This window comes from Nyctereutes procyonoides, unplaced genomic scaffold (assembly GCF_905146905.1).
Source record: "Nyctereutes procyonoides isolate TBG_1078 unplaced genomic scaffold, NYPRO_anot_genome, whole genome shotgun sequence".
NCBI lineage: Eukaryota > Metazoa > Chordata > Mammalia > Carnivora > Canidae > Nyctereutes > Nyctereutes procyonoides.
This window is the reverse complement of record NW_026575146.1, coordinates 82,372,746-82,386,182: the sequence shown is the minus strand read 5'-3', so window position 1 is coordinate 82,386,182 and position 13,437 is coordinate 82,372,746. Positions and strand designations below refer to the sequence as shown.

Genomic DNA, 13,437 nt, shown 5'->3' with positions numbered 1-13,437 from the left:
ACAATTTGATTCTCTTCCATGTGGCTGTTCAGTGTTCCCAACATCATTTATTGAAGAGACTCTCCTTCATAGTATATTCTTGGCTCTTTTGTCATAAGTTAATTGACCATGTATGTGTGGGACCCTATTCTGTTTTACTGATCTATGTGCCATTTTTATGGCAATATCATACTGTTTTGATTACTATAGCTTTGTAATGTGGTTTGGAATGAGGACATGTAATGTCTCCAGCTTTCTTTTTTTTTTTTTTTAAGATTTTTATTTATTTATTCACGGGAGACACACACACACAGAGACAGAGACACAGGTAGAGGCAGAAGATGGAGTCCTATGTGGGACTCCATCCCAGGTCTCCAGGATCATGCCCTGGGCTGAAGGCGGCGCTAAACCGCTGAGCCACCGGGGCTGCCCACCAGCTTTGTTTCTTTTTCTCAAAATTGCTCTAGCTATTTGAGGTCTTTTTGATGGTTTCATTATAAATTTTAGGATTATTTGTTATATTTCTCTGAAAAATTCCATTGGGATTCAAAGGATTACATTGAATCTGTTGATTGCTTTGAGTAGTATGGACATTTTACCAATGTTAATTCTTCCATTCCTTAAGCATGGAATATCTTTTCATTTTTTGTGTCTTAGGTTTCTTTCATCAGCATATTATAATTTTCGTATACAATTCTTTTCCCTCCTTGGTTAAAGATAGACTATTGATAAATAATGTTGGATAGCTAGGTAGCCATTCTGGAAAAGATAAAGCCCAATCTATATCTCATCTACCATATAGGATAAACTCCAATTAATTTTTTTTAAATTTCTATTTATTTATGACAGTCACAGAGAGAGAGAGAGGCAGAGACATAGGCAGAGGGAGAAGCAGGCTCCATGCACCGGGAGCCCGACATGGGATTCGATCCTGGGTCTCCAGGATCACGCCCTGGGCCAAAGACAGGCGCCAAACTGCTGCGCCACCCAGGGATCCCTAAACTCCAATTAAATTGAATGATTTAAGTTTTAAAAATGCAATCATGACATTACTGGACTAAAACATGGAAGTACTTCTTCATAACTTTGATGTGAGGAAGGACTTTCTAACTAGGACTCAAAATTGTAGGAACTAAAAGAGAAAGTATTTAATAATTTGATTACATAAAAATAAAAAGCTTCTGCATGACAAGAAACTAGTAAGCAAAGTCAGAAGAGAAATGTCAAAATGTAGAAAGTATTTACAATTCATATAGAGGCACTGAACTTATCAGATTTATAAAGACTAAGAAATTTAAGAAGGAGACTGATAGCCCAGTAGGAAAAGAGTCAAGGTACCTGAACAGAAATTTCAAAGAAAAATAAATATAAAAGACCCTAAAAAAGAATAATACTTAACTCATAATTCAGGAAATACCAATTAAAATTCTGACATATGATTTCTTTATCATATTAAATTGATAGAAACAAAATGTTTTAACAAAATGCCTTAGGGGATCCCTGGGTGGCCCAGTGGTTTAGCGCCTGCCTTCAGCCCAGGGCGCGATCCTGGAGTCCCGGGATCAAGTCCCACATCGAGCTCCCTGCATGGAGCCTGCTTCTCCCTCTGCCTGTCTCTGCTCTCTCTCTCTCTCTCTCTCATAAATAAATAAATAAATAAATAAATAAATAAATAAATAAAATCTTTTAAAAAAATGCTTTGCTGCCTTGGCTGTGAAGAAATGGATACTCTCATATATTGCTGCATCTGACAAAATTGTCCAGTTGCTATAGAGGGCAGCTTGACACCATCTACTAAAATGACCAATGCATTTTCCATTCTGACCTAACAACCTGATTTCTGAGACTTTCTGTTACAGATATGCCTTTATGTATATAAAATAACGTATTTACAAGAGTATTCATTGCACCATTGTTTGTTAGAGCAGAAGATTGTAAACAACCAAGTGTCTGTGTATAGACATCTAGTTAAATAAGCTATGATAAATTTTTAAAAATTTTTTAAAATTATTTTTAAAAAATAATATGTACCTATAGAAAAATAAGGAAACCATTAATCTTAGAATTTAAAAATCAGGATGTGAGGGCGATCTGGCTGCGACATCTGTCACCCCATTGATCGCCAGGGTTGATTCGGCTGATCTGGCTGGCTAGGCGGGTGTCCCCTTCCTCCCTCACCGCTCCATGTGCGTCCCTCCCGAAGCTGCGCGCTCGGTCGAAGAGGACAACCATCCCCGATAGAGGAGGACCGTTCTTCGGTCAAGGGTATACGAGTAGCTGCGCTCCCCTGCTAGAACCTCCAAACAAGCTCTCAAGAATTTAAAAATCAAACACAGAACAGTGTATATATTATAGTATGTTACCTTTTGTGTAAAGGTTTTAAAAAATAATACGTATGTGTATTTGTATTTGCTTAAAAACATTGCAAAGCCATACAAAGGAACTTATAAAATTGCTTATCTAAAACAGGTGAGGAGGTGGGAGACAAAATGGAAAGGACAAAGGTAGCAGTAAGACATCTGAATGTTTCTCTTTTTTGTTCTGAGCCATTTAAGAAAGGAAAATAAAATATAAAAATAAAAAATTGTCTTTAAGGTTAGTGATTTTCTCTAGTCATATTTGGCTACACAGATACTGTAATAGAGGAGGAAGAGAGATTTATCTAAGATTCAAGCTTTCCTAAGCAAGTGTGAAAAGGAAGTTCACATTAGGAGCCATTATGAAGTTGGATGATTAGTTGATACAGAGTTTAAATTGGGTAGGAAGGGGAGAAGAGGTATGAATGTGGTAAGTGACAATGTAAAGGTGACCAGAGAAGGATATTTTGGAGATGTTGAAGTTACTATTAATGACGAGGTGTAGGGTAGTGATATAAAGAGTGAACTGGAGTGGAAGACACATCATCACTGACAATTAAGATAGAAGTCATATTGGAGTTAGTGGCACTGAGCCAGGAGCTAAAATTCCTGAGGGGGAAAAATCTGGATGTTACTACATCACTGCAGTAGGTAAAGATAATCACATATTGTCTGATGAAATGATGACATTAGATTTTAGATAAGAAGGGACAGTTGTTGGCACCAGCAATGAGAAGAGAGGACACAATGAGATTGCGGACAGAGTAAGGTTATAGGAGAAAAACCAGCCATCCAGTTGAGATGTCCTCACAGGAAATGGTGTTGTTAGGGAAAAATGGGTAATTGAATCATACACGGGAAATCTTTGAACTTTTCCACAATTTTAATCTTTCTAAATAGACGTTTTGGGAATTGATGTAGGGTGTTCTTACTGGGTGGAGAGGCATTTTTATAATCGCTTCAGAAGTCACATAGTCATTTCTGCTATACTTTATAAGTTGGGTAAGTCACAACTGTTTTCCCAAGATCAGGTTCAAGGGCAGAGGACATAGACCTTACAACAATGGTATGAGAGCATGTCAAGGTTACACTGAAGAAGAAAATATGGGATGGGAGTTGTTCTATCTATCCTTGGAAAATACAATCTGCACTGGATATTAACTAAAGAATTTGCATGAGAAGTAAATATGCATATGATGAAGAAAAATCTTTGAGTCCTTTTTCTCAAGATGGAGGTTTTCATAAGACATTCTGGAAACATTAAAAAAATTTCCAACTAGTTAATTGGGAGCCTCTACTTAATTTTTTAAATTTCTAGATGACTGATTAACAGTTTTCCGTCCTATGCCAGAGGATGTGTCTGCAAAAATTGAATTTTTAAAAAAGATTTTATTTATTTATTCATGAGAAATACAGAGAGGAGAGAGAGAAAGAGGCAGAGACAGGCAGAGGGAGAAGTAGGCTCCAGATGTGGACTCAATCCTGGGTCTCCAGGATCACGCCCTGGGCCGAAGGCAGCGCTAAACTGCTGAGCCACCTGGGCTTCCCCAAAAATTGAATTTTTGAGAGCATGTAGGCACTCTGCTTCATTTCCACTAAATTGCTTTTAGTCACAAGCTTCCAACCTTTGCCTGTATACTCACTATATACTATATATACTATCATTTTCCTGCATGCTTTCTTTTAGCACCTCTTCTTCCTTTTGAAAAATGTTCTTATAATTTCAAAAATAGTACTGTGATTTATCATTTTAGGGGTTGGTGATGTTCAAAGATGTGGCTATAGATGTCTCTCAGGAAGAATGGGAATGCTTGAACCCTACGCAGAGGAATTTGTACAAAGATGTGATGCTGGAGAACTATAGCAACTTGGTTTCACTGGGTAAAGTTATCTGCCTCGTATAGTGTGGAATCTGTTTCTTTGAATTTCTGCTTTCTTTACCATGAATTTTAGGGCTGTCTTTCAAATAACTAGATGAGTTTTTCTTTGTGTAGAAATGAGCACACCTAGATGGGGGTGCATTTTCATTTTCCCTATCCATATTCCTTCCTCTGGTCCTTTTTTTTTTTTTTTTTTTAAGATTTTATTTATTTATTCATGAGAGACACAGGCAGAGGGAGAAGCAGGCTCCATACAGGGAGCCTGATGTGGGACTCGACCCCGGGTCTCCAGGATCACACCCTGGGCTGAAGGCAGTGCTAACACTGAGCCACCAGGGCTGCCCACCTCTGGTCCTTATCATTGATGTTCTTCCTTGAAGATTAAAGAACAGAATTGGAATTCCCTGCCATGAAAGCTTATGCTTAATAACTTAATTATTTAATACTAATGCTAATTTTTAAGTTATCAATTAGTTAATGATGAAAGAAACCACTTTATCTTTTGTTTCATTTGTACTCTGCTAAACCTGCAGGTGCACTAGTGTAGGTTCAAACTAAACACGTGGATCCTGGGTGTGAAACTTTTTAGCTTTCCCAATGTAATGATGACCTGGATCAAGAAATATCACTTACTATTTAGTGCTCAAATGAACACTATTCTATTTCCTATAACAAATGTGCTGTTTTAAACAATTTGAGAGTTACATTCTAAGAACTTTTCATTTAACATTGAAAAATATCTGAAATAAGTATACTCAGGAAGTTGTTTTTTCCTTATAGCAAAGTAGGGACAGAAAACTTATCTAATTTAAATAGTATTTTATGACCTATTTATTTGCTTTGTTTTTTTATCATGAATTTACCTGAATATGAGTGTTTACTTTTTTTTATTCTTTAGTTTTTAGCAAATACCATTTTGTGCTATAGTTTATTATTTTATCAATTCTGAATCACAGCATTTGGGTACTTTGATTTCCACTTGTCTCCATTTCTTTTCTTACAACCAGGACTTTCTATATCTAAGCCGGCTGTGATCTCTTCATTAGAGCAAGGGAAGGAGCCCTGGATGGTTGAGAGGGAAGTGACAGGAGGATGGTGCACAGGTGAGTGAGTAATGATCAGGAAGCAGGAAGCTATTTCAAGGAGTAGGCCAATTGGTCAGAATGTTGAACAGTAAGGCTATTTTAGACAAATGAGGGAAAACCTAATTTCAAAACTAATTACACTATATAATCAAACATAAAGACAGACATATAGATTAGAGGAATAGAATAAAGGCGCCTAAATGACTCAATCAGTTAAATGTCTGACTCTTGATTTCAGCTCAGGTCATGATCTCAGGGTTGTGAGATCAAGCCCCATATGGAGCTCCATGCTCAGCATGACATCTGATTGAGATTCTTTCTCTCTTTCTCTCCCTCTGCCCTTCCCCTCACTTGCATACTCTTTCTCTCTCTAAATAAATAAATAAAATCTTAAGAAAAAAAGTGGAATAGAATAGAAAGTCTGGAATTAAACCCTCAGATATATGACCAAATGATTTTAGATAAGGGTTCCAAGACCATTCAGTGGGGCAAAGTACTGTATCCTTAACAAATGGTGTAGGGAAAACTGGATATCCATATGTAAAAGAATAAAGTTGGATCCTTACTTACACCATATACAAAAATTAACTCAAAACAGATTAAAGAACTAAATTTAAGACCTAAAACTAGAAGAAAACAGGGAAAAAGTATCAGGACATTAGATTTGGCAGTGATTTCTCAGATATAAGGTACAGGTAACCAAAGCAAAAATAGACAAATGGGAGTACACTAAACTTAAAATCTTCAATTCATCAAAGGACACAATGAAAAGAGTGTTTATTAATCTTTAAAAAAATTCCCACAAGGTTCTTTACTAGCTGACAGGAATACCCTTTTTTTTTTTTTTTTTTTTTTTTTTTTTTATTTACGATAGTCACACAGAATGAGAGAGAGAGGCAGAGACACAGGCAGAGGGAGAAGCAGGCTCCATGCACAGGGAGCCCGACGTGGGATTCGATCCCGGGTCTCCAGGATCGCGCCCTGGGCCAAAGGCAGGCGCTAAACCACTGCGCCACCCAGGGATCCCAGGAATACCCTTTTTTAAGTGTTATAGTAGTAGATCAAGAACATATGTTCTAATGGTGTAGTATAAATAGTTGCCAGACTACTCAGATGACCTATTTCATATTGGCTGAGTTTTGGTAGTTTCAGATTTTCAAGGAGTTGGGTCCATTTCTTCTAAGTTTTCGGGGTTATGAATGTAAAGTTCTATGCGGTTTCTTATTATCCTTATAATTCATTATATATATCCATATATATAAAGGATATATACATGTCCTCATAATCCTTACAAATTTTTTCTTGTTGAGACTTTCTCTTTCACCCATGAATTATTTAGAAGTGTGTTATTTGGAGATGTCTAGGGATTTTCCTATTGCCTTTCTTTTATTGATTTATAATTTTTTTTTTTTTTAATTTTTATTTATTTATGATAGTCACACAGAGAGAGAGAGAGAGGCAGAGACACAGGCAGAGGGAGAAGCAGGCTCCATGCACCGGGAGCCCGATGTGGGATTCGATCCAGGGTCTCCAGGATCGCGCCCTGGGCCAAAGGCAGGCGCCAAACCGCTGCGCCACCCAGGGATCCCTGATTTATAATTTGATTCCATTATGGCCCATGTAAAAGAGGGAACAGTCCACAGTCTTCTCTTATTTTTTACCCAATAGCAGTTTCAGAGGTTCCCAAGAACATCCTTAGATAATTCACTAAAGGACTCATAGAGCTTACTGAAAGCTGTCATCCTTACGGTTATAGTTTATTATAGTAAAAGGATACAGATTAAAATCAGCCAAGGGAAGAAACACATGGGCAGACCCCAGAAGGTTTCCAGACATGGAGCTTCCAGTTGGACTCACCCAGTGGAGTCATGAACAGTGCTAATTTTTCCTATCAACTGTGTGTAACTATATGCATGTAGTATTGCCAAACTAACCTGAATCTTGGTGTCCAGAACAAAAGTTGGGCTCTGGGTTGGCTTGCCCATGTGGTTGGCCTTTAGTTTCCAGCTTCTCAGGAGGTGAAGCTGACACCTTTGGATTCCTGTCTTTCTGGAGGAGAATTGGTACCATGTGGCTCAAAGTCTATATCATAAATCCCATTGTTAGTTGTGGTCCTAAACAAAGACATTATTTGTGGAGATTTTCTCCCTGGAGATGAAGACAAAGCCAGATCTCTCTTTGGGCAAGCCTAAATTCTTTACTATACATCATACACTGTAATTTTGATTCTTTTATTTCTTTTTCATTTTTCATTTTTTTGATTTTGATTCTTCTATATTTAAGATTTGCTTCATGACTTAGAATGCGGTCTGTCTTGGGGAATGTTCATTGTATGCTTGAAAACATTGTGTATTCTGCTGTTGTTGGGTGACATGTTCCATAAATGTTGATTACATCCTATTATTGATAGTCTTGTTCAGTTCTTCTATGTCCTTGCTGATTTTCTGTCTGGTAGTTCTATCAGTTGCTGAAGGTAAGGTATTTGAATCCCCAGGTATAAAAGTGCTTTGTTTCTTTCTCCTTGTAGCTATCCCAGTTTTTGCTTATGTATTTTGAAGTTCTGTCAATGGTGGTTATTAGTTTTCTTTATTCTGAAGTTTATTTTATCTGATATTAATATAGCTATTTCTACTTTCTTTTTTAAATTTCTGCTCTTTTTTTAAAGATATTTATTTATTCATTCATTCATTCATTCATTCATTCATAGAGACAGAGAGAGAGAGAGAGGCAGAGACACAGGCAGAGGGGGAAGCAGGCATCATACAGACAGCCTGACGTGGGACTCGATCCAGGGTCTCCAGGATCACGCTCTGGGCTGCAGGCGGCGCTAAACCGCTGCACCACCAGGGCTGCCCAATTTCTGCTCTTTTGATTAATGTGTACATGCTATGTATTTTTCCACTCCTGCTTTAAACCCTCTATGTCGTGTTTGAAATGAGATTTTTATAGTCACCATGTTGGACCATGTTATTTGTCCATTGTGCCAATGTCTGTCTTTTAATTGTGATTTAGACCATTTACCTCTAAAATAATTACTGAAAAAAATTAGTGATATGTTAAGGCTTCAATGTGCCATTTTGTTATTTTCTTCTGTTTCTTGTTCTTCTGTTTGTTTTTTCTTGCCTACCTGTGGGTTACTTAAACATTATTAGAGTGCCATTTTGATTTATGTTTTTTAATACGTTGCTTTTGTATTTTTATTTTTATTGTTTGCTCTAAGTATTAGCATATATATACATACTTATCACAGCCTGCTGGTTTTTATTTTTTACCACTTCAAGTAAAATGTAGAAACTTTACATCCATTTAGATCGCTTTACTCTCCCCACTTTTTTGGTATATTTGTTTTAAGTATTTCTTCTACATACATCGAAGATCACTACAAGAGATAGTGTTAAAATTTTTGCTTTACCATTAAATAGGACTAAAGAAACTCATGGTGTAAAAGATAGCATCGTATGTTTTCTTCTATTTTGTTCATTCTATTATTCTTTCCTATCTGAAGGTCTAAGCCTTCTTCTGTTATTTTCTTTGTGTGGGGCGAGCTTCCTTTACCCATGCTTTAAGGGCATGTGTGCAACAATAAATTCTCTTAGTTTTCCTTTGTCCTTTATTTCTGCTTCATTCCTTAAGAACAGGTTCAATGGAGGAGTGGCTGGGTGGTGCAGTCAGTTGACTGTTTGACTCTTGGTTTCAGCTCAGATTAATCTTGGGGTTGTGAGATTGAGCCCCACATCAAGCTCCAAGCTCAGCTCAGAGTCTGCTTGAGTTTTTCTCTCCCTCTCCCTCTGCCTCTCCCCCACCCCACGTACTCTCTCCTTCTCTAAAATAAGTAAGTAAATCTTTTAAAAATCAGAATAGTTTGAATGGGTATAGAATTTGAAGTTCACAGTTCTTTTCTTTTAGAACTTGAAAACTGTTGTGCTGTTTCATTTTGGTCTCCATAGTTTCAAATGAGAAATCCAGTCTTTTGAATTGGTGTTTATCATCAATATATAATGTATGTTTCTATTTAAAAATGTTTTTCTTTGTCTAGTTTTTAGAAATGGGTGTCTTTGTTTTGTTTTGTTTGTTTTTGGATTTTTCTTAATAGTTATTTGCTAAGTTGCTTGAATTTATAGATTTGTCTTGTATGCAATTTTGGAAGTTCAACTGTTACTTCTTTGAATACTTTTTTCAGCCCCACAGTCTTTTTCCTATCCTTCTGGGAATTGGATAATATGAATGTTGGATCTTTTGTTATTGTCCCACAAGGAATGAGACTATTTTTTTCTTTAAGCCTTCTTATCTTTGTTTTTCAGATTACATAAATTCTGTCTTTAAGTTCATTGATTTCCAGCTTCTGTTATGTCTACTCTGGCTACTATTTAGCGTGTCTTTTATAACAGCCATTATATTTTTTCAATTCATTTCCTTCTTTTTGATAAGTAGTATTTTTTTACGAAATATTGTTTTTGTGGGACGCCTGGGTGGCTCAGTGGTTGAGCGCCTCCCTTTGGCCCAGGGTGTGATCCTAGAGTCCCAGAACTCCCCTACATGGAGCCTGCTTCTCCATCTGCCTGTGTCTCTGCCCCTTTCTCTGTCTCTCATGAATAAATAAAGTCTTTTTTTTTTAAAGAAATATTCTGATTTTTTATTTGTTTAAAGAGTTTGTAATTGTCAATTTTTATAAAGACTACTTTAAAAGCCTTGTCAGCTAGACCTTGGTATTGGTCTTAGTTGATTGTCTTTTCTCCTTTAGATATTGGTTTCCCCTACTCTTGGTATGACAAGTGATTTGTTGTATCCTCAACATTTTCATTTTTATGTGAAGAGAGTTTTGATTCTATTTAAATCGATTTTAGTAGGGAGTCATGCTGTTTGTTTTAGCATGTAGATCTGGTGTACTTTAATAAGTCTTGGTTCTGGGATCCCTGGGTGGTGCAGCGGTTTAGCGCCTGCCTTTGGCCCAGGGCGCGATCCTGGAGACCCGGGATCGAATCCCACATCGGGCTCCCGGTGCATGGAGCCTGCTTCTCCCTCTGCCTGTGTCTCTGCCTCTCTCTCTCTCATTCTATGTGACTATCATAAATAAATAAAAATTTAAAAAAAAATAAGTCTTGGTTCTAATGGAAGCTTAGTTTTCAGAGCCCTTTCAATGCTCTTCTGATATGCTTTATATCTCTAGTACTGCTAGAAGTCCTGCTCAATCTCTGATAGGTTTTCTGCAAGGACAGAAAGCTTCTGTGGATCCCCAGTGTAGCTATGCTATCTTCTGTGGGATGAGGGAGGCAGAAGTCATTGAGATACATTTAGCTTCACTGAGATCAGAAGGCACTGGGCATGGATTTCCTTATGCCACTGGGCAGAGGTCAGGGAGATGCAAGACTCTATAATGGTTCCTTTCTGGGTGAATTGATCTGTCAGCCAGTGCTCTGGTTGTGAACTGGGGGCTTGAACATCAAAAGATTTCCTCTTGCTGCAGCTACTGATACATCAGTTACAGAATTCTTGCTCCAACTGCAGCTGGCTGATGAAACTGTTGCTATGGTCTAGGTTGTGGAGCAGGTGCTGGGGATCCCACTAAGTCTGTTGGGCTTCCCTGATCCTGGTCTTTTGGCTGGAGAGAGTAGATTTCTCTTGGCTTGTGTGTGTGCACCTCTAAATGGTTCCAGGTTGCAGGCCTGCTGTCCAGTGCCCATTATGGGAGTATATAAGAAATAAAAAGAAAACCCAGGGGAAAACTTTCTGGAAAGATGGTGGAGTAAGAGTATCCTAAGCTTATCTCATCCCTTAGATACACCTAGATAACACATCAACGTGAATAACCCAGAAAATGACTCGAAGACTGCCAAAACAGTCTAGCTTGCTAACAGCATACCCTGTCCCCATGCTCTCCTATGGACCCTCCTTCAGCAGTTCTTCAGAGTGGCTACAGGTTCTCTCCCACTGCAGACCAGTGCAAACCTTGCTAACACCACACGCCTTCCCCTTTCTTCTCCTTTGGACCTCACTTCTCCAACTTGGCCTGGCAGAAGTTCTCCAAAGTAGTACCACAAGTATGACTGTGTGCAGACATTTCCAACAGGGGCCAGCACCACTCCAAAGTATCCTGCCATGTGGACAGAGGAAGATAACCACATCAGTCTGAGGCTTTAGCAGTGGGCTGGGGGCAGACATCTGCTCTGACTGCAGGCCCTGTTCATCATGACAGCTTTTCAGACAAAACACAAGGAGAGCACCCTGAAGTTCAGTGCTACTGCATCTCTGGCAAGCACTTGCTTTGGCCCAACTTAAGCCTAAAGCAGCCTCATACTGGCTCAGTAACAACACAGGGACTAAACTCAGCTCACAACAGACAAAGAGAAATTTTCAGATGACTAGAGTGGAGGCAAATGCAGCTCAGCCACAACAGTAGGGCACATGCAACATACATAGGAGACACTGAAGTGCCAAGTTCTAGTGAATGGAGGACACTTCACTGCAGGGTAGTAGAGGACCTCTTTTTCACGTTGCCACCACTTTCATGAGCAAGAGGCATGGCTGACTTTCCTAACACATAGAAATAGACACAGAGAGTTAGATAAAAGGAGGAGACAGGAATGTGTCCCAGATGAAAGAGTAGGACAGAATGACAATGACAGACCTAAGTGAAACGGAGATAAGTAATACAACTGATAGAGAATTTAAAGTAATGGTCATAAAAATACTAACTAAAATTGTGAAAAGAGTGGAGGACCTCAGTGAAACCCTCAACAAAGAGGTATAAAAATGAATGAATCTGAGATGAAGAATTCAACTGAAATTTAAGAAACATTACATGGAATAAGTAGAGGACTAGAGAAAGTAGAAGAATGGATCAGTGACATGGAGGACAGAATAATGGAAACCGATTAAGCTGAACAGGAGAAAAAAATAATAAATGAAAATAGTTTAAGGGAACACAGCAACACCATCAAGCACAATAATATTCACATTATAGGGATCCCAGAAAGAGAAGAGAGAGAGAGAAGGGCAGAAAATTTATCTGAAGAAACAATAGCTGATTTCAAGATACACTACTAAGCTGTAGTAATTAAAACAGTAGGTACTGGCATAAAATTAGACACATAGTTCAATGGAGAAGAATAGAAAACTCAGAAATAAACCCATGATTTATATGGTCAATTAATCTCGGACAAAGGAGGGAAGAATATCCAATGGGAAAAAGATAGTCTCTTCAACAACTAATGTTGGGGAAACTGCACAGCCATATGCAAAAGAATGAAACTGGACCACTTTCTTACCCCATACACAAAAATAAACTCAAAATGGATTAAAGCCTGCAAAGTGAGACCTGAAACCATGAAAATCCTAAAAGAGAGCATAGGTAATAATTTCCTTGACATTGGCTGTACCAATATTTTTCTAGATATGTCTCCTGAGAAACGGGAAACAAAAGTAAAAATAAAATAAACTATTGGAACTACAGTAAAGTAAAACACTTCTACACAGCAAAGGAAATAATCAACAAAACTAAAAGACAATCTACCAAATGGGAGAAGACATTTGCAAATGACATTCCTGATAAAGGCTAGTATCCAAAATATATAAAGAACTGATACAATTCAACACCCAAAATACAAATAATCCAATTAAAAATTGGACAGAAGACATGAACAGACATTTCTCCAAAGAAGACATATAGATGCCAACAGACACATGAAAAGATGTGCAACATCACAGATCATCAGAGAAATGCAAATTAAAACCACAATGAGGTATCTATTACATCTTTCCTGTCAGAATGGCTAAATCAAAGGCACAATAAATAATAAAAGTGTTAGCAAGGACATGGAGACAAAGGAACTCTCAACTCTCATGCATGTTTGGTTGGAAAGCATACTGGTGCAGCCACTGTGGAAAACAGTATGAAGTTTCCTCAGAAAGCTAGAAATAGAATTACCATGTAATCCAGTAATTCCACTACTGGGTATTTACAGAAAGAATGTGGAAGTACTAATTTGGATAGATATATGCAGCATTTTTATAGCAGCATTATTTACAATAGCATGGATATGGAAGCATGCAAGTGCCCATCAATAGATGAATGGATGAAGATGTGATATATATGTATACATATATTAATATATATATATATAATGGAATATTATTCAG

At 37.8% G+C, this 13,437-nt stretch overlaps 1 protein-coding gene across 5 annotated transcripts in view; it reads left to right on the top strand.

Annotated features, from left to right (window-relative positions):
* The window catches only part of ZNF461 (zinc finger protein 461), a 52,333-nt gene that overhangs the window by 29,633 nt on the left and 9,263 nt on the right, over nt 1-13,437 (top strand). For 3 of the 5 annotated variants that reach the window (XM_055310694.1, XM_055310692.1, XM_055310691.1), the window contains exons 3-4: nt 4,091-4,217; nt 5,224-5,319. The exons of 1 other annotated variant lie outside the window; for it this stretch is intronic. In XM_055310694.1, the coding sequence (XP_055166669.1) occupies nt 4,091-4,217; nt 5,224-5,319 (223 nt within the window). Of the gene's footprint in view, nt 1-4,069; nt 4,218-5,223; nt 5,320-13,437 lie in introns of all 5 variants that reach the window. One more of the 5 variants, XM_055310693.1, reaches the window with a different exon arrangement.